The sequence below is a fragment of the Rhinatrema bivittatum genome, chromosome 11 (genome assembly GCF_901001135.1).
Source record: "Rhinatrema bivittatum chromosome 11, aRhiBiv1.1, whole genome shotgun sequence".
NCBI lineage: Eukaryota > Metazoa > Chordata > Amphibia > Gymnophiona > Rhinatrematidae > Rhinatrema > Rhinatrema bivittatum.
This window is the reverse complement of record NC_042625.1, coordinates 52,920,147-52,944,537: the sequence shown is the minus strand read 5'-3', so window position 1 is coordinate 52,944,537 and position 24,391 is coordinate 52,920,147. Positions and strand designations below refer to the sequence as shown.

General features: G+C 46.7%; 1 protein-coding gene across 6 annotated transcripts in view; it reads right to left on the bottom strand.

The window, feature by feature from the left end:
- Nucleotides 1-471: 471 nt before the first annotated feature.
- PRR14L (proline rich 14 like) overlaps nucleotides 472-24,391 on the bottom strand; it is an 84,073-nt gene continuing 60,153 nt past the window's right edge. For 4 of the 6 annotated variants that reach the window (XM_029571148.1, XM_029571152.1, XM_029571151.1 and 1 more), the window contains 5 exons: nucleotides 22,136-23,329; nucleotides 21,862-22,021; nucleotides 19,427-19,536; nucleotides 18,660-18,731; nucleotides 472-2,699 (listed from right to left, as the gene is read on the bottom strand). In XM_029571148.1, coding sequence (XP_029427008.1) covers nucleotides 2,432-2,699; nucleotides 18,660-18,731; nucleotides 19,427-19,536; nucleotides 21,862-22,021; nucleotides 22,136-23,329 — 1,804 coding nt within the window. In that variant the 3' untranslated portion in view covers nucleotides 472-2,431. The remainder of the gene's footprint in view (nucleotides 2,700-18,659; nucleotides 18,732-19,426; nucleotides 19,537-21,861; nucleotides 22,022-22,135; nucleotides 23,330-24,391) is intronic. The other 2 variants (XM_029571150.1, XM_029571149.1) reach the window with 2 other exon arrangements.

The following is a 24,391-nucleotide window of genomic DNA, read 5'->3' as shown; positions in this document are numbered from 1 at the left end:
GTTTAACACCTGTGGAAAGGCTGAGGTGAAGGTATAATTACACCCAGAGAGCACCTGGGCTGAAGGAGTATTTACAATATGGTAGAGGCTGTGGTGAAGGTGTATTTACACCCAGGGAGAGGCTGGGATAAAGATGTATTCAGTTCTGGGGAGAGGCTAGGCCAAGGGTGGCCAACTCCATCCTTGAAAGCCAAAAATAAGCCTGGTTTTCAGGATATCCACAATGAATATGCATGAGATAGATTTGCATGCACCACCTCCGTTGCAGATCTATCTCATGTATATTCATTGCGGATACCCTGAAAACCTGGCCTGTCTGTGGCTCTTGTGGACTGGAGTTGGCCACCCCTGGGCTAGACTGAAGACATTTATAATTAGGGCAGTGGTTCCCAACCCTGTCCTGGGGACCCCCCAGCCAGTCTGGTTTTCAGGATATCCACAATAAATATGTATGAGAGAAACTTTGCATGTTATGGAGGCAGTGCATGCAAATTTTATGTCATGCATATTCATTGTGGAAATCCTGAAAACCTGACTGGCTGGAGGTCCCCAAGACAGGGTTGGGAACCACTGAATTAGGGCTTCTGATTTTGAGTTAATAAATTTAAACCTAGAGTATTTCTTGTCCAGCTAATTAGGGGATCTTTTGGGGTACCAAAAATCGATGTTTCTGGGGCACCAGTACTATTGTTGGGTACCTGTTTATAATGTGGCAGAAGAACTGTGCATTTTTCCTATAGACATCAAATGATTAAAGGCCTTGTGACCTTAGACAATTGAGAATTTGGAGGCCTGAAAAGATGAAGCGTGACTCTGACATACGCAGCACTGAGCTGGTGTCTTCCCAAGCTTCAGATGGTCAAGTTCTGCAGTGCAAAGGTCATACACAGATCAAAGAGCCTAAAATATAAAAGAATACTGTCTGCTACTAGGTTTAGAGTGCACTGTCTCTTTTGCACATTTGCAGCCCACTGCTATCAATACCAATAGAGCAAGTAATATGAATTTGGAAAAGCAATACAAGAAATCAATCCAATTCTGGCTGATGGGCTGCAGGACCCAACAGGCAGCCTCTGCTTCCTTACCAGGGGAAATCTTTTCTGCACCAAGTTAGGTTTCTTGATCTCGTTGGGCAAGATGACCACCAATAAGAAGACTGCCATTATCTCAAAAGTTTTATTTTTTTTTTCCATAAATTAGAATTTCAGGGTCACATAGGTGACAAATTTTCTGGTGCATGATAGGGAGCCTCTGATGAAGAATCACAGAAATGCAAAGCAAGCAGCCAGAGCATTACAGCCACAGGAGCCTGGGCTGGAGCCAGAATGTATGGACCAGCCTTGCACAGGGCCACAGCAGGATCAATACACCAGCAGGACTCAGAGAAATAATTTCCCATCTGCAAGTCAATGAAACACCTTGCAAAGTCTTTCTATGTTATGTCCTGGGAATGTATTCTATGTTAAACAAAAATCATATTAGGGGCTTAACTGCTTTGGCTACAGCTATGGACACTGTATCCTGTTAGAGTAAATTGACATAAAAAAGGAACCCCCCCCCCCCCAAACCCTTCAAACAAGTATGCCACAGGAGAAGCACAGGGTTATTCCCCCTTAGAAAGGGGGGTTCACAGTAACACAGGGTGACCCTCCGCCCACAGAGGGATATGCCACAGAAGTAGCACAGGATCACCAAGCCTCCTTCCCCCCCCTCCCCAAGAGGTAGGCCACAGTGGCACAGGGTGACTTCATTCTGAGCAGTATGTCACAGAAGCAGTACAGGGTGATGCCCCTTAGAAAAATATGTCACAGTAGCACAGGGCACTCACTACGGAGGGGGATGCCACAAAGTACAGGGTGACAACCCCCCACCCCCCAAAAGGGATACATCATAAAGAGAGAGTGAGCACTTGTAGACTAGACTGGCTGATACAACAGCAGGTAAGAGGTTTCAACATAGTATAAATAAGGAGGTGTGGGGAGAACTCTGCCCCTCTACCAACATTGCCTGCATCCCAGCAGAGCAGCTCAGCTCCATGACCATTTTTTCCCCAAATACAATCCATAGGACACAGCAGACTATCAAAATAACTGCCAGGGAGCTTCATCAAGACCATGGAGGAACAGCTCAGAACCCAGCAGGATTCAGCACCAAACTTCTTCAGAACCTGATTTACCAGTTCAGCTCTACCGTGATCATGAGGAGCGGGAGAGGCTTGGCAGGCCCTGCTCCAGAAGGGACAACCATCCGTTACACCATCATTGCATCATATACAAGAAACAGAAGTGCCTGGAGGCCCCAGCTCACATCCTGCTTACTCTAATTGAAAAAAATAGGAACTAATCTCTTTTCACTGAGTGGTTCTGTATAATCCTCTGTCCCCCATTAAAGTGTAACTTTATATCATTTCTGACTGCATGAGCATTCCTCTTCAACTCCCAGACATCCCATCCTCCTCAGCAAGGAAGGCTTCTAGGTCTGTCAGTTTCTGGATCAGGATGGCATCTAGCTCGCTGCCTTCAACAGCAGCTTTTCTGCCACGTGTGTTACTGGCCAGCACTTTGAGTTTGCCCCGGGATTTCCTCTTTCGTGGAATGGTGAAATCCTGGAATTCTAAAAGCCGTTTCCTCTTCTGCTGGCTGACAGCAATCAGAGAGCCATTCCTCTCCTTTGGCTCCTCAAAGATCGTCTCTAGGCACCTGGAGAGAAGGTAAGACCACATGTTGGTCAGAGTAAAGCCATAAAGAACCAGCTGCATCTGTACTCACACCACACATTCCCTGTACATACCCAGATCAGCTCAGACACCTAGGTTTCGCCTCCCTGCCAGCAGATGGAGACAGAGAAAGTTTCACTGACATTGTATATAACCCAGTGTGCCACCTGCTACAGTCCCTCAGTATTTCTGTCTCCAACAGAGGGTAGATGGTGCAGGATCTGCAGTCAAGAGATTGTTTTGGATTTATAAGCCTTCATCCCAGGTGGTTTTTGGGTCCTAGTGGGTCCGTCCCTGTCTGGCTGAGGTAGATGAGCTGGGGGTTGGTGATCCTTTTGTACGCTAGCTCCTTTCTTCTGTGCGGTGTAAATCTGGTGGGTCTAGATCCCTCCCCTTCACGAGGCTGCTGAGGCAGCTACAGGCTCAGGGCGGCTGTTTTCTTTTAGTCTGTCTCTTTTTTAATTTGGCTGATTTTCTTTTTTTCTGCTAGCAGCTCTGTGTTCCATTCTAGGGTGTAGGTATTGTAAGTCTGGTAAAGTTTTGAAGAAAAAAAAAAAGGTCTGGCTTTTTTCTGATCTGCCATTTGGTCTGCGCTCCTGGAAACTGAACCTCTGCACTAAAGGAAAGTATTGGTTTCTATTAGAGATGTATTTCGGGGTTTTTTTTTCGTTTTGTGGTTCGGTTTGGGTCCCCCCTTGGGTAATTTCGTTTTTTCTGCGATTTGGTTTTTATTTGTTCGTGGTTCCAGAATTTCGTGTTAGTGTGCACTAATGGCAGTTAGTGCGCGCTAACATTTTAAAGTTAGTGTGCACTAACACAAAATATGAATTTTTCCAAAATTTCAGAAAAATGTTTCGTTTTTGAGTGCTCCTGAACCATGACGAATGAGACAACTTCAATGAAATTGTCTAATTCGTTTAAAACGAATGTTTATCTGTAGTTTCTATGTATCTTTATTTGTTCTTAGAAAATAAAAAAAAAAAAACCACAGAACTACTTAGAGGACTCTGTGCAACAGCAAGGATCGGGGGGGGGGGGGGGGGGGGGGGGGGGGGGGGGTGGGGGGGGGAAGCTACCTCAGCAGCTTGGGGAGCTCAGCGATGAGGTTTTTCAGCAGCTTCTGTGGAGGAGACCAGGTGTTGGCTCTGTGGCACTGAGGGACTGCTTGCCGTCAAGGTGCTGGTGGTGCCGCTGGCATGGGGAGGTACAGCGAGAGCGTGCAGCAAAAGTATTCAGGGGTCTGCATCAAGCATGGCCACACTGGTAGAACAAGCCTCACGGATGACAGGGTCTAGCACTGAGGTTTGCCCCATCAGCGTGGAAACGGCAGCCATTTTTGATTCCTTAGCAGTGTGGGCAGGAGAGGCAGGGGAATCCCCTCCTCAACTATCGCCGGCAGTTTCCTGTCCCGCAGAGGTGCAGAGAGGCACATGCACTGAGGAGGAGAAGATGTCTTCTGTCAATTTTAATTTGTTTATGTGCAAAGAGTGTTTAGACTGATGCTGGCTCTTGGCCCCAATCTCCATGGATTCTCGGCCAGTCAAGAGGGCCCGAGCTTTTGAGAAGCTCTTCAGGCCAATGATTTTCAGTGCCAGATGTTAAATGAATCCAGGCCTAAGGTGCAGGCAGACTTTACTTAGCCATATGGTAGGCCACTGCAACGGTTCTTTTCTTGCGTGCATAGGTGTATGTGCGTATTCTCACAGTGCGGTGATTGCATGTGCTGGGACCTGTGCACATAAGGCCATGGCTTAGATGTGAGAATGCACATCTGCGACCTAGACTTGAATGCATATTTGCGCAGGCACTTGAGTGTGTATTTGCGTAGCTACTTGAATGCATACGACCATGGCCTATACAAGCTCGTATCTGCTCATGTACTTGTGGGCGTATGACCGCGTATTTGCATGCATCCTGAAGGGGTGTGGGTGTACGCCCAGGTGGCATTGGTGTGTGCACAGGAGGCCACCTGGAGCCGAAGTTCAGGAGAGCTAGGCACCAGGGACGAACAGGTCCAAGCACCTTGCTATCTGTGAGGCTTGCCGTCGGTTAGCAATTCAGTCCTCACTCTCTTTCTGTTTGTGTCAATGCTGTTTAGATGCTCAAAGCGATTTGACTACTACAGCTTTTGCCTATGTTGAGACATCCCCTCGGCTTATGAAGTCTCTAGAGTGGGCATGGAGTGGGAGGCGAGGCAATGGTCAGTTCTCCCTTGTCAGAAGCTTCCCTGACAGAGCTTGGAGTGAGCAAGTTTGGGCCTATGGACTCTGGTATGGATCCATCCTCTTCCTCCTGGGTGAAATGTTTCCAGGGCCTGCAGTCCTTTCTGCAGGGGTGCCCAACAAAGGCGAAGCAACCTACTATGTAGGGATCATGTGCTTGGGCCTCCCATTTGTGAGTCACAGCAGACAAATACCACAGGGAGGCTGCCCCTGGTAATGTTCAAGGGGGTGTGGATCATGAGACATTGGAAGGTTGTGATGGAGAATAGGCTTTCTCACTTCTAGAAGAGGGAGAAATTTCATATGATTGAGAGCCGCTTTTGACTCTGCTCAGATTTTTCTTTTTTCACAGAGATGTCTTGCTGAGTTTGTTGGTTCAGACCCTGAACACGCTCGGCGTGGCCAGAGTCTGATGGCTCAGACGCTGAAAACGTTTAGTGTGGCCGGAGGTCAATTTTAAGTTAAGCATCCTGTTTCTTTTCCCGTCTGTATTGAATTCAAGAGATATTGAATTTAAAGAAGATAAATGTGCCTTTCAAAGTTCCCCTTTTCCATATGGAAACTCTGAGGTCCTTCATAGCAGTGGTATACAAGGGAGAGTTTTTGACCTATTAGTAAAAATTTGTAACTTATCTATTAGTACAAATTTGTAACTTATCATTAAAATCATCCATTGTACCTGAAGACTGGATGATAGCAAATGTAACCCCAATATTTAAAAAAGGCTCCAGGGGCGATCCGGGAAACTACAGATCGGTTAGCCTGACATCAGTGCCAGGAAAAATAGTGGAAAGTGTTCTAAACATCAAAATCACAGAACATATAGAATGACATGGTTTAATGGAACAAAGTCAACATGGCTTTACTCAGGGCAAGTCTTGCCTCACAAATCTGCTTCACTTTTTTGAAGGAGTTAATAAACATGTGGATAAAGGTGAACCGGTAGATATAGTATACTTGGATTTTCAGAAGACGTTTGCAAAGTTCCTCATGAGAGGCTTCTAGGAAAAGTAAAAAGTCATGGGATAGGTGGCAATGTCCTTTCGTGGATTGCAAACTGGCTAAAAGACAGGAAACAGAGAGTAGGATTAAATGGACAATTTTCTCAGTGGAAGGGAGTGGACAGTGGAGTGCCTCAGGGCTCTGTATTGGGACCCTTACTTTTCAGTATATTTATAAATGATCTGGAAAGAAATACAACGAGTGAGATAATCAAATTTGCAGATGACACAAAGTTGTTCAGAGTAGTTAAATCACAAGCAGATTGTGATAAATTGCAGGAAGACCTTGTGAGACTGGAAAATTGGGCATCCAAATGGCAGATGAAATTTAATGTGGATAAGTGCAAGATGATGCATATAGGGAAAAATAACCCATGCTATAATTACACAATGTTGGGTTCCATATTAGGTGCTACAACCCAAGAAAGAGATCTAGGTGTCATAGTGGATAACACATTGAAATCGTCAGTTCAGTGTGCTGCGGCAGTCAAAAAAGCAAACAGAATGTTGGGAATTATCAGAAAGGGAATGGTGAATAAAACGGAAAATGTCATAATGCCTCTGTATCGCTCCATGGTGAGACCGCACCTTGAATACTGTGTACAATTCTGGTCGCCGCATCTCAAAAAAGATATAATTGTGATGGAGAAGGTACAGAGAAGGGCTACCAAAATGATATGGGGAATGGAACAGCTCCCCTATGAGGAAAGACTAAAGAGGTTAGGACTTTTCAGCTTGGAGAAGAGACGACTGAGGGGGGATATGATAGAGGTGTTTAAAATCATGAGAGGTCTAGAACGGGTAGATGTGAATCGGTTATTTACTCTTTTGGATAGTAGAAAGACTAGGGGGCACTCTATGAAGTTAGCATGGGGCACATTTAAAACTAATCGGAGAAAGTTCTTTTTTACTCAACGCACAATTAAACTCTGGAATTTGTTGCCAGAGGATGTGGTTAGTGCAGTTAATATAGCTGTGTTTAAAAAAGGATTGGATAAGTTCTTGGAGGAGAAGTCCATTACCTGCTATTAAGTTCACCTAGAGAATAGCCACTGCCATTAGCAATGGTAACATGGAATAGACTTAGTTTTTGGGTACTTGCCAGGTTCTTGTGGCCTGGATTGGCCACTGTTGGAAGCAGGATGCTGGGCTTGATGGACCCTTGGTCTGACCCAGTATGGCATTTTCTTATTTTCTTATGTTCATCTCTCACCTTGATAGAGGCATATCTGCACATAATTATCAGGCGGAGCACCAGAGATTCCTGAGGTTCATGGTCCTAGGGGAACATTTTCAGTTTCAAGCCCTTCCCTTCGGCTGGTGACAGTTCCACATACCTTCAACCAAGGTGATGGTGGTGGGGGCAGCTGCACTGAAAAAGGAGGGTTTGTTGGTGTACCTGTATCTGGATGACTGGCTTATTCATGTGAAATCAAATGACCTCTGTTGACAATCAGTATAAAAGGTACCGATGTGCTTGAAGTCTCTAGGATGGGGAGTGAACCTAGTAACAAGCCATTTAGTCCTTTTATAAACTCTGGAGTATCTGGAAGCTCAGTTCAACACACTAGTGGAGAAAGTGTTTCTCACGGAGAGAGAGTGCTGAAATTGCACAGTCAGATTAGACTTCTGTTAGAGCTTTCGGAGCCCAGGGTCTGGGACTATTTACAGGTCTGGGTTCTATGGCATCGACATTGGAATTAATGCATTGGGTGTTTGCACATATGCAGCCTCTGCAGGGGATCTTCTCCCGCTGGAATCAATTATTAAAAGTTTCATCTTCTTCATCCATTAGAGAGGGAAGCCACGGACAGTTTTTCATGGTGCTTATTCGCACCAAACTCGAGCATGGTGCGGAATTGGAGATTCTGAATTGGATAATAGTTACCACCTATGCAAGCCTCTCTGGATGGAAGGTGGCGTGGCAAGATCAGTCAGCACAGGGCCAATGGTCGAAACAGGAGGCCTCATGGCCTAACAATCGGTTAGAGACAAGAGCAGTGCATTTCGCATTGCTTGCCTATCTGCCAAAGTTACGCGGCCTTCCAGTACAGATCCTATCAGACAATGAGATGACGGTGGACTACGTCAACTGTCAAGGCAGACCCAAGAATTAGGCAGCGGCTTGAGAGGCCTGGAAGTTGATTCTCTAGTCAGAACAGCACTTGGAGCGGCTGGCAGTGCCTCACATCGCCGGAATGAACTATGTTCAGGTGGATCATTCACGGAAGATGGGGATAACCCGACCAAAGAGAACACCAAGGTGACGTGGTTTTACAGCCATTGAACAGAATACGGTACAAAGGAATCAGAGCTCTGGTTCTGCTGTGGACTCGAGGGATTCTTCTTTGTCTTACCTTCTGCGGCCTCTGGTGGACAAGGGATTACGACAGATAGAGAAACATCCAGACAACGTGATCCTGGTAGCTCCAAAGTGGCCACATCAACCATGCTTCCCAGATCTGATCAACATGGCCATAGATGGGCCCCTGAAGTTTGGGCATCAGTCGATTGTTTTCTACCAGGGCCCAATATTTTTGGGTCAGGTAGCTCACTTCTGTCTCACGGCTTCACTTCCGAGGAGACCACTGAGATGGAGGGGATATTCCAAAGTGGTTATTTCCACCTTCTACATCCTTGACATATGTGCAAATCTGGAGGATCTTTGAGTCCTGGTCTGCTGTTGATGGAGTGCAGCCTCAGTCTGTTCAGGCTACGGTGTCACATATTTTTGCTTTTCTACAGAAAGGTTCTGGTCAAGGGGCTGGCCTTTAATTCTCTGAGTATCCAGGTAGCGACAATGGGTTGCCTCCGGGGTAAGGTGCAAGGGGTATCTTCTGTCCACACATCCAGATGTTCTATGGTTCCTTCAGGGAACCAAGAACTTGTGTCCTCAGGCGAGGAACATTTGTCCATCTTGGAATCTGAATGTAGTCCTTAGAGGATTGTGTGAAGCTCTGTTTGAGCCATTACAGAGAGCTACAGTTAAAGACTTGATTGTTAAAGTGGTTTTCTTGGTTGCTATTTGTTCAGCCAGGAGAATTTCAGAGCTCCAGGCACTGTCATGTTGAGATCCCTTCCTACAGATGTCTGATTCGGGGGTGTCTTTATGCATGGTGCCTTCTTTGCTGCCTGAGGTAGTCTCGGCGTTCCATCTTAGTTAGACAGTAGAGCTTCCAGCTTTTATGGATTTGGATTCCTTTACGCCTCATGTGGGGGAGCTAAGGCTCTTAGATTGGAGGCAAGCATTATTGAGGTATCTAAAGGTCACGTATGATTTCCATAGATCTCATCACCCCTTTGTACTGTGGAATGGTCCAGAGAAGGGAAATAAGTTATCTAAGGCTACAATTGTGCGGTGGCTGAAGGAAGTGGTCGAGTCAATTTATATTTCTAAGGAGGTGCCCGCTGCTGGGGTGTTTAGGGTTGAACCTAATACGTTCTCAAGTGACTTCCTGCGCTGAGCCACATCAGGTGTCTCCACATGAAATTTGCTGAGTGGCTACTGGGAAGTCGTGCCCACTTTTGCTAGACATTATCGCTTGGATATCGGGGCTCTGGCTTCTGTGTGCTGTGTGTGGTTCTATGAGCGGAACTCTCCATGTCCCACCTGAGTTAAGGGAAGCTTAGGTACATCCCAGGAGTCTGGACCGAACTGGGTATGTACAGGGAAAGGAAAATTGGTACTTATCTGCTAATTTTCATTCCTGTAGTACCATTTACTAGGATTGGGCGGGGGGGGCGCGGGAAGAGTCTGCCGCTCATACTATTGCTTTGTATATAGTGCACAGTTGGAAGTTTTTAATGCTGATCGCTTATGTTAAATTTGGGAAACGAGTTTTCTTTTGTCTTTTTGGGCAACTTCATCTTCTTCTGGTTCTTGGAGGGGAACAAATTTGCTTAGAAATTTATGGTTGTTGCTGTCATCTTGGCTTGGATACAGGTCAATACTGAGGGACTGCAGGTGGCCCAATGGGTTAAGTATAGTGTCAGCGAAACTTTCTCTGTCTCCATCTGCTGGCAGGGATGCAAAACCCAGTAGTCTGGACTGATCTGTGGTTCTACAGGAACGAAAATTAGCAGGTAAGAACCAATTTTCCTTTACCCCTTCTCGTACTTTACCCTACACACCTCCCCCTCACATTACCCTTTCCTGTACCTTACCCTACACCTCTCCCTCACATCATTCCTTCCAGTCTCAAACTGCATCTCCCCTCATTTTATCCCTTCACATGTCTTACCCTATACCTCCCCCTCATATTAACCCTTCCCGTATCTTACCCTACACCTCCCCCTCATATTAACCCTTCCCGTATCTTACCCTACACCTCCCCCTCACATTACCCCTTCCTGTATCTTACCCTAAACCTCCCCCTCACATTACCCCTTCCCGTACCTTACCCTACACCTCCCCCTCACATTACCCTTCCCGTACCTTACCCTATACCTCCGCCCTCACATTACCCCTTCCCGTACCTTACCCTACACCTCCGCCCTCACATTACCCCTTCCCGTACCTTACCCTACACCTCTGCCTTCACATTACCCCTTCCCGTACCTTATCCTAACACCTCCACCCTCACATTACCTCTTCCTGTACCTTACCCTACACCTTCCTCTCACATTACCCCTTCCCGTACCTTACCCTATACCTCCCCTCACATTACCGCTTCCCGTACTTTACCCTACACCTCTTCCCTCACATTACACCTCCCCTTCACATTGCCCCTTTCCATCCCTTACATGACAATTTCCTCTCACGTTACACCTTCTAATCCCTTACCCTACACCACCTCACATTTAATATTCCTGTCCCTTACTCTACTCCTCCTCTTCACAATACCCCTTCCTGTCACTTACCCTAGAACTACCCCTCACATTAACCCCTTCCGTCCCTTACACTAGAGCTCCCCCTCACATTACTCCTTCCTGTCCTTTACACATCTCCCCTACAGATTACACCTTCTTGTCCCCTATACTACACCTAACTTCACATTACACCTTCCTATCCCTTACCCTACACCTCCACCTTATTCTACACCTGCCCATCACATTACCCCCTTCCCTTCTCATCCCTTCCCTTATTCCTCCCCCTCAAATTACACCTTCTCATCCCTTACCCTACACCTTCCCCTCACACAGCACCTGCCCACTCCTTACTCTACATCTACATACCATCTCTCTTATTATTAGGTACTCAGCACATAGTAACCACCAACATACAAAGCTCCAGTATCCCTCCGATTTACCAAATGGACTCATAAGAACATAAGAAATGCCATGTTGGGTCAGACCAATGAAGCTTTGAGCCAAGCATCCTGTATATAAGAACATAAGAAGTGCCACATTGGGTCAGGCCAATGTTGTATGGAGCCCAGGATCCTGTACATAAGAAGTGCCACATTGGGTCAGACCAATGGTGTATTGAGCCCAGCATCCTGTACATAAGAAGTGCCACATTGGGTCAGACCAATGGTGCATGGAGCTCAGAATACTGTACATAAGAAAGGTCACACTGGGTCAGGCCAGTGGTGCATGGAGCCCAGAATACTGTACATAAGAACACAAGTGCCACACTGGGTCAGGCCAGTGGTGCATGGAGCACAGCATTCTGTACATAAGAACATAAGAAGGGCCACACTGGGTCAGACCAATGGTGCATGGAGCCCAGCATCCTGTACGTAAGAACATAAGGGCCGTGCTGGGTCACACCAATGGTGCATCGAGCCCAGCATCCTTTAAATAAGAACAGCCATACTGGGTCACACCAATGGTGCATCAAGCCCAGCATCCTGTACATAAGAACGTAAGACATGCTGTACTGGGTCACACCAATGGTGCATTCCGCCCAGCATCTTGTACATAGGAACATAAGTGTCAAGCTGGCGCAGACCAGTGATACATCAAACCCAGCATCCTGTACATAAGAACATAAGACGTGCCACACTGGGTCAGATCAATGGGTCTTTGAGCTCAGCATCCTGTACATAAGAATTGCCCTGCTGGGTCAGACCAAAGGAAAATTGGTACTTACCTGCTAATTTTCGTTCCTGGAATACCACAGACCAGTCCAGACAAGTGGCTTTTGCATCCCTACCAGCAGATGGAGGCAGAGAATAAAAACTTTTCAGGCACTGCTACATAACAGAGAGTGCCATCTGCAGTCTCTCAGAATTGACCTTCTACCCAAACTAACAGAGTGAAAACCCCTCAAAATTCAAATGAACTTGTTGCCTTCAAAGGCGAACAGAAAACAATGGGTTGGGACCTCCTTAACTGGGACCCTCACATCCAACAAAGGAAATGAATCCCTTCAGTCCTATAGGTTCAACCCAACTATCTTCAGCAAGTTCTGCATTATAAATCTATCAAATTCATAGCGAACTTTCCAAAGGGATGGGCTTCTGGACTGATCTGTGGTATTCCAGGAATGAAAATTAGCAAGTAAAAACCAAATCTCCTTTCCTATTCATACCCCAGATCAGTCCAGACAATTGGGATATACCCAAGCTCCCCCTATACTGGGCAGAAATCTGAAAGAACCGCTCGCAACACACTCTCCCCAAAGACCGCCTCCTCTGGTGCCCGAATGTCCAATTGGAAATGTTTGGTAAAAGTGTGACGTGAAGACCATGTTGTTGCTCTACAAACTTCCTGAGGCAACACCAGCTGACACTTTACTCAGGAAGCCACCTGCACCCTTGTAGAGTGCGCATGCAACCCTTCTGGAATCAGTCGACTCTTACAGAGATAGGCTGAAACAATAGTTTCCTTTAACCAATGAGCAATCATAGCTTTAGATGCCTTACTTCCTTTCTTTGCCCTGGTAAACAGGACAAACAGATGATCTGACCATTGAAAACTGTTAGTGACCTTCAGGTACAGTAATAGCGTCCTACGAACATCTAGCAAGCCAAGCTTTCTCACATGCGGTGTCTGATGACAAATTCAGAAACACAAGAAGTTCCACCATTTGGCTAAGATGAAAAATGGAAGCAAATGACTTTTGGCAAAAAAAGAAGGCACCATGCACGACAATACCCCCATCGTCCGCAATCTGGAGGAACGCATCTCTACAGGCTGCAACCTGAAGCTCGGAGATACGACTGGCCGAACAAATCACCACCAGAAAAACAGACTTCAAGGTGAGGTCCTTCAACGATGCCTGTGGAAAGGTTCAAATGGAGGTTCGCATAACACCCGGAGAGCTAAGTTAAGGCTCCATGATGGGCATATCCTATGTACTGGTGGCCACAAATGCTTGGCCTTCTTCAAAAAACGGACATCCAGGTGAGACGACAGCAGTCTCCCCTGTACTTTACTTCTAAGACATGCTAAGGCCACCATATGTACTCGAAACAAATTGTAGGCTAGCCCCTTTGCAAAGACTTGCTGCAAAAGTGTCAATACCTGAGGAATATCTTCTGAACTGAGGTCAATTCTGAGAGACTGCAGGTGGCACTCTCTGTTATGTAGCAGTGCCTGAACTGTTCTAATATCCACCCACAAAGGCACTAGACCTTCCTCCAAATACCAGGCCTCAAACACTCTCCAAACTCTGACATAAACAAGAGAGGTGGATGGCCTCCTGGCCTGAAACAAAGTAGCAATAACTGGCTCTGAATATTCTTTCAATCTTAACAGTCTCCTCTCAAAACCCAAGCCATGAGACAAAAACGATCCACCCGATCCAAGATGGGCCTTTGCCATAGTAATCTCTGCAGATGAGTCAATCTGACGGGTCCATCTATTACAAGATGAATCAGATCCGCAAACCATGGACAACGTGGCCATTCTAGTGCTACCAAAACCACCCTTCCTGGGTGCCGTTCTATGCATCACAACACATGACCTACTAGAGTTCATGGAGGAAACACGTACAGTAGAATCTCTGGTGGCCATGGAAGAACCAGATCGTTGATTCCTTTGGAACTGACCTCTTGCCTGTGACTGAAGAACAGAGCTGCTTTGGCATTGCTTCGCAACACCATCAGATCCAGCTGGGGGCTGCCCCACCTGGAACAAATAACGTCTAAGGCCTCCGCTGACAACTCCCATTCCCTCGGGTCCAACTGTTGACTGCTGAGGTAATCCACCTAGACATTGTCCACTCCGGCCATATGCGACGCTGCTATTCCAGCCAGATACTGCTCTGCCCAGACAAAGAGGTTCTGAGCCTCCTGAGCCACAAAGCGACTTTACATACCACCATGATGATTGATAATCGCCACCATCATTGCATTGTCTGAGAAGACACTCACTATCTTGCCCTGGACCTGTGAAAGGAAGGAAATCAATACCTTCTGAACAGCCCTCGTCTAATCAATTCATAGACCAGGACACTTCTCCCGGCAACTTCAACCCTTGAGCCATCCGCCCCTGACACACAGCTCCCCAAACTGTAAGGCTGGCATTCGTGGTCACTACCATCCAGTCTGGAACCTCCATATCCACGCCTTTCTCCAAATTGGGGCGAGACAGCCACCAAGAGAGACTTGATCTGGATCCCTCCCCTCCCCCCCCCCCTGAAGTGGTAAAGGAAGCAGAAAGTCCTCCAATAGCGGATTCCATTGGGACAAAAGCACCCTCTGAAGCAGCCGCATGTGAGCAAACGCCCATGGCATAGACTCCATAGAACCCAGCACCTGCAAATAATCCCAGACTCTGGGTATTGAAAGCCGAAGTAGTTGAAGTTTGCAACTTCATCACCCTCTCCAAGGTAATGAACACTTTGTCCACACAGGTATCGAAATGCGCTCCTAGGTACTCCAAAGATTGGGACGGCACTAGATGACTTTTTGCTAGGTTTACCACCCAGCCCAGTGACTGCAGCATCTCCAAGACCCGCCAAATTGATCGATGACACTTGACTTCCGACTTGGCCTGAATGAACCAGTCATCCAAATAAGGATGAACAAGAATCCCTTCCCTTTGCAACACTGCCGCCACTACGACCATCACCTTCGTGAACATCCGCAGTGCTGTCGCCAGCCTGAAGGGAAGGATGCGAAACTGAAAACGGTGCCCTAGCACCATGAACCGCTGAAACTTCTGATGTTCTGAACGTATGGAAATGTGCAGATAGGCCTCAGTCAAATCCAAAGACGCCAGAAACTCCTCTTTTCGCACTGCTGCTTTCGCTGTCTGCAACATCTCCATCCAAAAACATGGAACTCGGAGCGCAATGTTGACTCGCTGCATATCTAGAATGGGCCGATAGATGCCCTCCTTCTTGGGAACCACAAAGTAAATTGAGTATCTCCCCTGTGTTCCTTTGGCGATACTGGCACTATTGCATCTAGGCATTGTGGTCGCTGTAAGGTATCCCACACTACCTCTCATTTGGCGTGGGAAGTGCAATGGGAGACCATGTAGGCCGCCTTGACCGGCTGAGAAAATTCTAAAGTGTAGCTGTCTCTTACCTCCAGGATCCATTGGTCCGCTGTGATCTAGGTCCACTCCTCGTAAAAGTGGGCCAGTCTCCCTCAGACAGCTTCCAACAAAGAGTAGATCTGCTTGACTTCATTGTGAGGTTCCCCCTCCCCCTGGCCTCTTGACCAGAAGAATCCCAGGAAGCTCTTCAGTTGCCTCAAAAGGACTGCTGCCTTCCCAAGCTTTGCTTCTGTACTGAAGCTGAAGAAACGAAAACTCCTCATCTCTTGGAACTGGGAGACAGAAAAACCTTCTTGTTATCTTCTTATCCTCCGGCAACTTTTTCCATTTAGACTCTCTCAACTGCTTCATCAGCTGCTCGAGGTCTTCCCCAAACAGCTTCCCTTTAAAAAGGAGATTGTACAGTTGCGATATAGACCATGCATCCGCCGAACAATTATGCAACCACAGGAATGTCTGTGCTGCGTTTGCTGTCACCATGTTCTGGTGGACGTCCAGACCAAATCAGATCCGCCATTCCAGCTTCCAACCGGGCTGCTTGCATGGCATCGACCGAAGGAAGACTCTCTTTTGTGCCTTTTGAACCCCCACAGACAGGCCCTCCGCATAAGGCTGCCACAGATCGCCTCCCTTAGATCAAAGCCGAGACCTCAAACATCCTCTTCAACAATCTCATATCTGGTCTTGAGCATCCTTCAGTGCAGATGACCCCACCACAGGGATGGTCGTCTCTTGGTCACCATTGAGACCGAGCATCAGCAGCTCCAAGATCTCCTCTGGCAAGGGATATCACCATTGCTCTGCCTACCTTGAGACCTGCCTCAGGAGTATCCCACTCCCTGCTTGCCAGCTTCTTTTCCTTCTTCGGCAACGGAAAAGCTTTGGGTAATTCACTTAGTCCATCCAGAACTGGGTCCACCACTTCATTATCAGACTCTTGAGTGACCTTAATCCCCAGCTCTGTTAGTACATGGGAATTCAGAGGCTGCAGTTCCTCCTTCCTGAACAAGCAGATAACCCTAGGTTCACCCCTTTCCATAATTGGAACCTCCTCCGGGTCAGATGTACTATCTGCACCTGATGCCAAATCTACGGGGTCATCCCTTGCGCCATTATCAGGATCCCTTCCATGATCCTCAGGTGGGTCATCTGAACCTTCCGAGTCTACTGAGGATGCCTCCTCAGCACCAGATGGATGTCCAAGACCCAGACAGCAAAGAAGGCCCCCAGACTCTCGTTGTGGGGTCCCTCTAGGTCTCTTTGAGGGGTGAAGAGGCTTCTGGGCCAGTCCACCTTTACCCCCTGCTCTTCTCTTGGCAAGTTAGGCCCTTATGCAGAAGCAGGACAAAATCCGAAAATCATTTAGACTCAACAGGCTCATACCCTGCTTCCTCATCCTCCAATGCATTTGGGACCACTGGCGACAGCGGAGGAGAAGAGTCCCTGGACTCCCTTACTGATGCCTGCCTTCTGATACATGTGCTTAACATGGCCGCTGTGCCCTCAACCCCACCAGGAGCCTTCTTAATGGGCCCTGCTGACCAGGTGACTTGCCTGCTTCCTGCTGCCTCTACGGAGGATTTGTCCCCCCAAGAAGCACAGGTAGAACAAAGTGCTGCTGCATTTAGGTGCGCACTTCAGGCCACATGCCTGACAGGCTCTCCCTCTTTTCACGGTGGCACCTTGCTGACTGTGCATGTGAGTGCCGATCCTGCATTTCCTGCTGCAATCAACAGGCCTCTGCCAAAGCCACTCCGCTCCTCGAGCAAACCCAGATCCCTGGTGCAGCTCAAGCTCTGCTGACGCTTCTCCTCACCCCTGTGCTAGCAGAGCACAGCCTGAATGGCTTCTCCATCGTCCCTACTCACCTTTTAATATTTTTCTTTTTTTTAAAGCACAGTACATCTGATAAGCAAGGACCAAATACAGATAAAAGATTTACTTCCCTGTATGTGGCTAACGGATCTGGGTGAGAAGACCTAGGAAGGACTGAGGGAACCAGGACCACCCATTTTTGATCCCTCTGGATGCTGTGGGCTGAGACAGACCAGGGATCATCCACCCCCTGCTCACCTGGGCCCATCTGAGGGATGGCCCATGAAGGAACCTAACACTTCAGGAAGCACCTCTTCCAGAATTTTTTCCATTATATATTTTTTCTTTTTTTCACTCCTGATCCAAACTTTAGGTCTGCAACTCTACCATCTGCTGGAGACAGAGAAATACTGAGGTACTGCAAGTGGCACTCTCAGTTATGCAGAAGTGCCTGAAAACTTTTTATTCTCTGCCTCCATCTGCTAGTAGGGATGCAAAACCCACTTGTCTAGACTGATCTGGAGTATGAATAGCATTGAGTCCAGCATCCTGTACATCATAAGAAGTGCCGCGCTGGGTCAGACCAATGGTGCATCAAGCCCAGCATCCTGTTTCCAACAGAGGCCAAAACCAGGCCACAAGAACCTGGCAATTACCCAAACACTAAGAAGATCCCATGCTACTGATGCAATTAATAGCAGTGGCTATTCCCTAAGTAAAATTGATTAATAGCCATTAATGGACTTCTCCTCCAAGAACTTATCCAAACCTTTTTTGAACCCAGCTACACTAACTGCACTAACCACATCCTCTGGCAACAAATTCCAGAGCTTTATTGTGCGTTGAGTGAAAAAGAATTTTCTCCGATTAGTCTTAAATGTGCTACTTGCTAACTTCATGGAATGCCCCCTAGTCCTTCTATTATTCGAAAGTGAAAATAACCGAGTCACATCTACTCGTTCAAGACCTCTCAAGATCTTAAAGACCTCTATCATATCCCCCCTCAGCCGTCTCTTCTCCAAGCTGAACAGCCCTAACCTCTTCAGACTTACCTCATAGGGAAGCTGTTCCATCCCCTTTATCATTTTGGTTGCCCTTCTCTGTACCTTCTCCATCGCAACTATATCTTTTTTGAGATGCGGCGACCAGAATTGTACACAGTATTCAACGTGTGGTCTCACCATGGAGCGATATAGAGGCATTATGACCTGAAAGTACCTGAAAGTACCTTGCAAATCCCAGTATGAAAGACTGTTTGATGTTGCTCTCCTAAAGAACAAGTGGAGAAACCCCAAGTCTATCTGGCCAGTAATTATTTATGGACCTGCTGTCTAGAAATGTGTCCAACTCTTTTTAAACTCATTTACACTGCTTGCTTTAATCACATTTTGAGGTAAGAAATTCCACAGCTTACCTTACACTGAGCAAAAAAACCCACTTTCTCCAATTTATTTTAAAGCTGCTGTTAGTATCAAGGAATGCCCCCTAGTCCCAGTCTTCCTTCCAGCTCACCTGGCTACAGGTGGAGACTTGTAGTTCTTATTCGTGTAAATTTCCTCCAAACTGAATTCCTTCTTCTTTAATCTACAAAATAAAATAAATGGCAGATTTCATTCCCACTCCGCATGCTGGTGAACTCTCATACGTTATCCCCTCCCCACCATGCTGGCACGACTTCATACACCATCTTCTATCAATATCTCTCTCCCCACCACACTAAAACTCCCTCATACACCATCTTCTATCAATATCTCTCTCTCCCCACCACACTAGATCTCCCTCATACACCATCTTCTGTCAATATCTCTCTCTCCCCACCACACTAGAACTCCCTCAAACATCCTCTTCTGTCAATATCTCTCCTTCCCCACCATGTTGGCACTCCCTCACACACTATCTTCTGTCAATCTCTCTCCCTTCATCACCTTGCTGACATATCCTCATGTACTATTTCAAAAGTGGCCAAATCCGATCCTCGAGAGCCACAAACAGGCCAGGTTTTCATGATATCCCAAATAAATATGCATTAGATAGAGTTGCATACAGTGGAGGCAGTGCATGCATATTCATTGTGGATATCCTGAAAACCTGGCCTATTTGTGGCTCTTGAGAAATGGAGTTAGCCACCCCTGCTCTATCTGTTGTCAATCCCCCTCTTCTTACCACGCAAGCCCCCCCCCCCCCCCCATGCTGGAGTTCTTTGGTGAACCTCCCCCCTCCTATGCTGGGCTTCCTCTTCTATTGGACCTAGACACGGCAATGGTATACATTTCTTTCACCTCTTTGGTCGTGGGAGACCCATTGGGGTGAGATTTGGGTCTGGTTTCGGAACACTTTTCCTGATGCGAATTTGAGAAACTCTCTGTGGCTTCTTTTCTTTCCCTGCCTTCTGTGGACAGATAACCAAGAGACATAGAAACAGTTTATGCTAGCAGGTAAGGGACAGTAATGCTCAGTCAGTCTGTCAATGAACTTCCTGTTGCAAATGGGCTTTTCCCAGTTTCTCACCTGAGGTCAGACACTTTATTCCTATGTACTTCCTGCACAAGCACTTTCAGCAGGTAGTGAGTAGAAACATGAGGCTTCACCCACATGCCTGATGTCATTCTGCATTGTCCTGGTGCCAAGGCCACCGAAGGAGCGCACTAAAGGCATGCCTCTTTGTGTACCCCTTATTGAAGTTACTCATAAGTTGCTCACTAAGAGCCTACCTTCAGGTTCTCTACCTTTTATTTTTAGCTAAACAACTCTTGTTATTGCAGGCAGTCAAGAAAGAGAGACCTTTTATCTGCACATTTGTTTTATCTTCTGCTGAATGTTGTAAAACAAATGTAGAGTTCCATTTTATCTTTTGTCTGGTGATTTTAGCACTTGAAGAAATGGACTTAGGCATCCCTTCAAACTCCATTAAAATATTCTAGGGCCACCGGTGGCACCAATTGCAAATCCAGCAATGTCCTAGGTGTCTTGCCTACACAGCTTACATGTTCTGTGCATGGCTGGAACAGTGAACTTACTGGGTTAGTTGGGGTTTAAACTGTTCAGGTTTTAAGGAAATTACTTTATGGAGTTTCCCAGGGGCATTGGCCCCTATAATTTTTAATATGTATTTGGCACGCTTGGTGACTCTTATCCAAAGTTATGGACATAGCTGCTACTTATTTTTTGGCATATGATAGACAACTATTAGCTTATGTTGACCCAATACAAACTGGGAATATAAATAACTCCAGTTTATGTTTGAGTGCTGTTTCTCCTGGCTCCTGAAACACAAATTTATGCTTAATCTGCGAAAATCTGAGGAACTGTGTGTCAGTAGGGGAAATCATCCCCTAAATATTTTACTGCAAATTTCAAGGGTAGATATTCATCTCAATGATCAGTCTTGAGTCTGTGGATTAAAATGGATTCAAACTCTCCATGTAAATCCAGATTTCATCTGTAATCTGCTCCTCATTTTTTTTTTTATCTTGCTTAAGTATGCCAGTTTAGATCATTTTTAGAGAAAAAAAAAAATCTTGAAATTATTGTTCATGCTCTTATCCTAAACCAGTTGGATTATTGTAATGCACTTTATCAAGGTATTCAAGTTCTTCGACATACAGTCTCCAAAGTTATCTTCAGAGCAAAGGAACAAGATCATGTGACACTCTCCTCTCCCCCCCCCCCCCCCCCCTTTATTAATCCAATTGCACTGGCTTCCCACAATCAGGAGAGAAGTTTGAAATCCTGTTTATGGTCATACTTGCAGGGCAGTAAGTCCCAAATATCTGTCAGACCTCCTGCTTGAGTATAAGCCTCTACTTTTACTGCAGTCTTCTTGCTGTTCCCTCCCTCATTTGCTGCATTGTTTTTACATACCAGGCACCTGCCCTTCCCACTGAGCTCAGACAGGAGAATTATCTGAGATTTGCAAAAGGCTTTTTACTTAGGTCTTTGATTGCTAAAAGGTTATGATTCTTACTTTATCCCTCGTTTGGTCTACATTTCATAAGTTATCTTTCTTAATGCCCTTCTTGCACCTTTCACTTTTATTGTATTGCTCCCCAACTGTTTTGTAGTATTATTGTTCTGCTGGGCAGTTTTTTTTAATGCATTACCTGTTCTCTTCAGGTACCTCCTGATCTTTTAGTACAATGTTGCTTATCTGTTTCTCTTTGTATTAATTCTTCTAATTATTTTATTTGTATTTTATTTTTTGTATTTTATTTTTAACTGCCTTGATTTTATTAAGGAAAAGTAGTCAATCAAATAATGGACTAAATGATTACCTCTGTCTTCACATTCACTTCCTCAGAGTAATTTAAAAAAACAAATGCAAATGAAGGCTCATGGCATCAGATCCCGGACCTGGTTACAATCAGGTTGGATGCCCAAAGAAGGAAAAAAACAGTACCAGCCAGTCCAGAGACATTGCTCAGAATCCAAGGAGGGAAGGGTAGACAGGACGCCTGGGGCATTTCTTCTGTTCTGCACTGGGCAATGTTCCTATTCTAATTTATCTTCCACTAACCCTGGATATTAGTAAGGCAAACGCTTCTGAAATGCTGAGAAGGAAGTGTGCACTTCTGCACCTGGCTGTACCCGTGCAGACAAGTGTGTCTTGGGAATACATCTGCACCTAGATGTTCTGGGGGATGCTCCGAGGGGAGCACTGTGTTACTGTAATGCTCAGTAGTGTGGAGAGGTGTCAGAACACTGTTGGTATACTCACTGTTCGCTTTGTGGTGCTGATGTCCTCGGCCTTGGCAACCCGTGTGGGGATTACTCCATACTCATCCACTGGATGGAGCTCAAATTCCGATGCAGAGATGATCCAACCTGGATCTAAGCAAGTCTTTGGTATGGAAGGAAGGGACAAAGTTTCCAGCGTACTACACAATTAGAAGAGAGAGACCGTGTGAAACACATACGTACAGAAGAAAAGAAAAGAAATAGGGAAGGGGCATGGGGATAAGGAAAGGAGTCAATGATAGAAAGTTACCTACCTCAGCTCACAGTTTGAGGTCTCTGTGGCTTCAATGGTGTGGACAGGCACATGTGGCCAGACGAAGATCCCTGTAGCTGCAACATTTAGGAGAGGCTGAGGCACTTCTGGCAACCCAGAGACTGCCAAGGCTCCTGTACCCTGGAAAGTCAGTGATAAGTGTGGCAAATGTGCAATCCTTGTGGTTTCCATGCTCTGGAAAGGCTGCAGCACATGTGGTGAGCCTGTAGCCCCTGTGGTTTTTGTGCTGTGAAAAAGGTGAGGTCCATGTAGTGAGTCTCCAATAGCTATAGCTGCAATGCCTTGAGAAGACAAAGGTAGATCTGGCAAGTCTGAGGTCCCCACAGCTCCCCGCTTCCGGAGTGAATGTGATGTGGTTGGTAAGTTCAGCTTCACTGAGGTTCCCTTATTCTGAAGTGGCACAGACGCATTTAGCAAGCCTGATTCCCTCACAGTGTCCACATTTTGAACAGACTGAGAAATACAGGGCAGCTCCGAAATCTCTGTGGTTCCCAATTGCTGCAGAGACTGAGAGGTACATGACATCTCTGAGAACCCGGAGGCTCCCATGTACTGGAAAGGCTGAGAGATGCAGGACAGCTCCAAGATCCCTGTGGTTCTATACTGGTGAGGCTGAGAGATGCAGGACAGCTCAGAGATCCCTGTGGTTCTATACTGGTGAGGCTGAGAGATGCAGGGCAGCTCAGAGATCCCTGTGGGTCTCATGTGTGGCCGAGAGATGCAGGATAGCCCTGAGATACCTGTGGCTCTCACATGCTGACGAGCCCGAGAGGTGCAGGACAGCCCCGACATTCCTGTGGCTCTCACATGCTGACGAGCCCGAGAGGTGCAGGACAGCCCCGACATTCCTGTGGCTCTCACATGCTGACGAGCCCGAGAAGTGCAGGACAGCTCAGAGATCCCTGTTGCTCTCACATGTTGGCGAGGCCAAGAGATGCAGGACAGCTCCGAGATCCCTCTGGCTCTCATGTGCTGGAGGGGCGGAGAGATGCAGGATGGTTCCGAGATCTCCATGGCTCCCATGTGATGGAGAGATTGAGAGCTGGAAGACAGCTCAGAAATCCCAGTGGCTCCCTCATACTGGAGAGGATGAGTGATGCAGAACGGCTCCGAGATCCCTGCAGTTTCCATATGCTGGAGAGTCCAAGGTACTTGTGGAAACAGACTGCAGCTGCTTTAGATACGAATATGAAACAAATAAACAAATCTGGACATCATAAAAACACAGAATATGATGGCAAATAAGGATTATAAAAACCAATCTCATCTGCTTATTACATCCTACTACAGTACCTTAGATCCTACTCAATCTCAGGTTTCACCTCCACAGCTAAGGCTCCTCTGTGCTTATCCCCAAGCTTTACCCTTCACTCCTTCATAGCTAAGGCTCCTCTGTGCTTATCTCAGGCTTTACTCCTCTCTCCTCCCACAGCTAAGGTTCCTCTGTGCTTATCAGGCTTTACCCTTCACTCCCCCCAGAGCTAAGGGTCCTCTTTGCTCATCCTAAGCTTTACCCCTCACTCCCCCCTCTACAGCTAAGGATCCTCTGTGCTCATTCCAGGCTACACCCCTCATTTCTCCACAGCTAAGAATCCTCTATGCTTAACCCAGGCTTTATCCCTTGCTCCCCCACAGCTAAGGATCCTCTGTGCTTATCACAGGCTTTAGCCCTCACTCTCCCACAGCTAAGGATCCTCTGTGCTCATCCCAGGCTTTATCCCTCACTCCTCCACAACTAAGAATCCTATGTGCTCATCCCAGGCTTTATCCTCACTCCTGCACAACTAAGGATCCTCTGTGCTTATCCCAGGCTTTATCCCTTACGCCACCACAGCTAAGGATCCTCTGTACTCATCCCAGGCTTTACCCCTCACCCCCCCCCCCCCTACAGCTAAGGATCCTCTGTGCTTATCCCAGGCTTTACCCCTCACTCCCCCACAGCTAAGAATGTTGAGATTACTTACCTGATAATCTCCTTTTCCTTAGTGTAGACAGATGGACTCAGAACAAATGGGTATAGTATGCTCGTGCTAGCAGTTGGAGACGGATCTGACGTCAGCACGGGTATATATACCCCCACAGGAAGCGTAGCAACTTAGTAATCTTCCTTGCAAAAGCTGTTATGAATGTGTGTACTGACGCTCAGTGAAATAGTGAAACAGGATTCCCCTGACCGATTGATAGTAGCTGGAGACCGCTAGCATTCCCAACCGGAAGGCGTCGACACCTGGTAGAG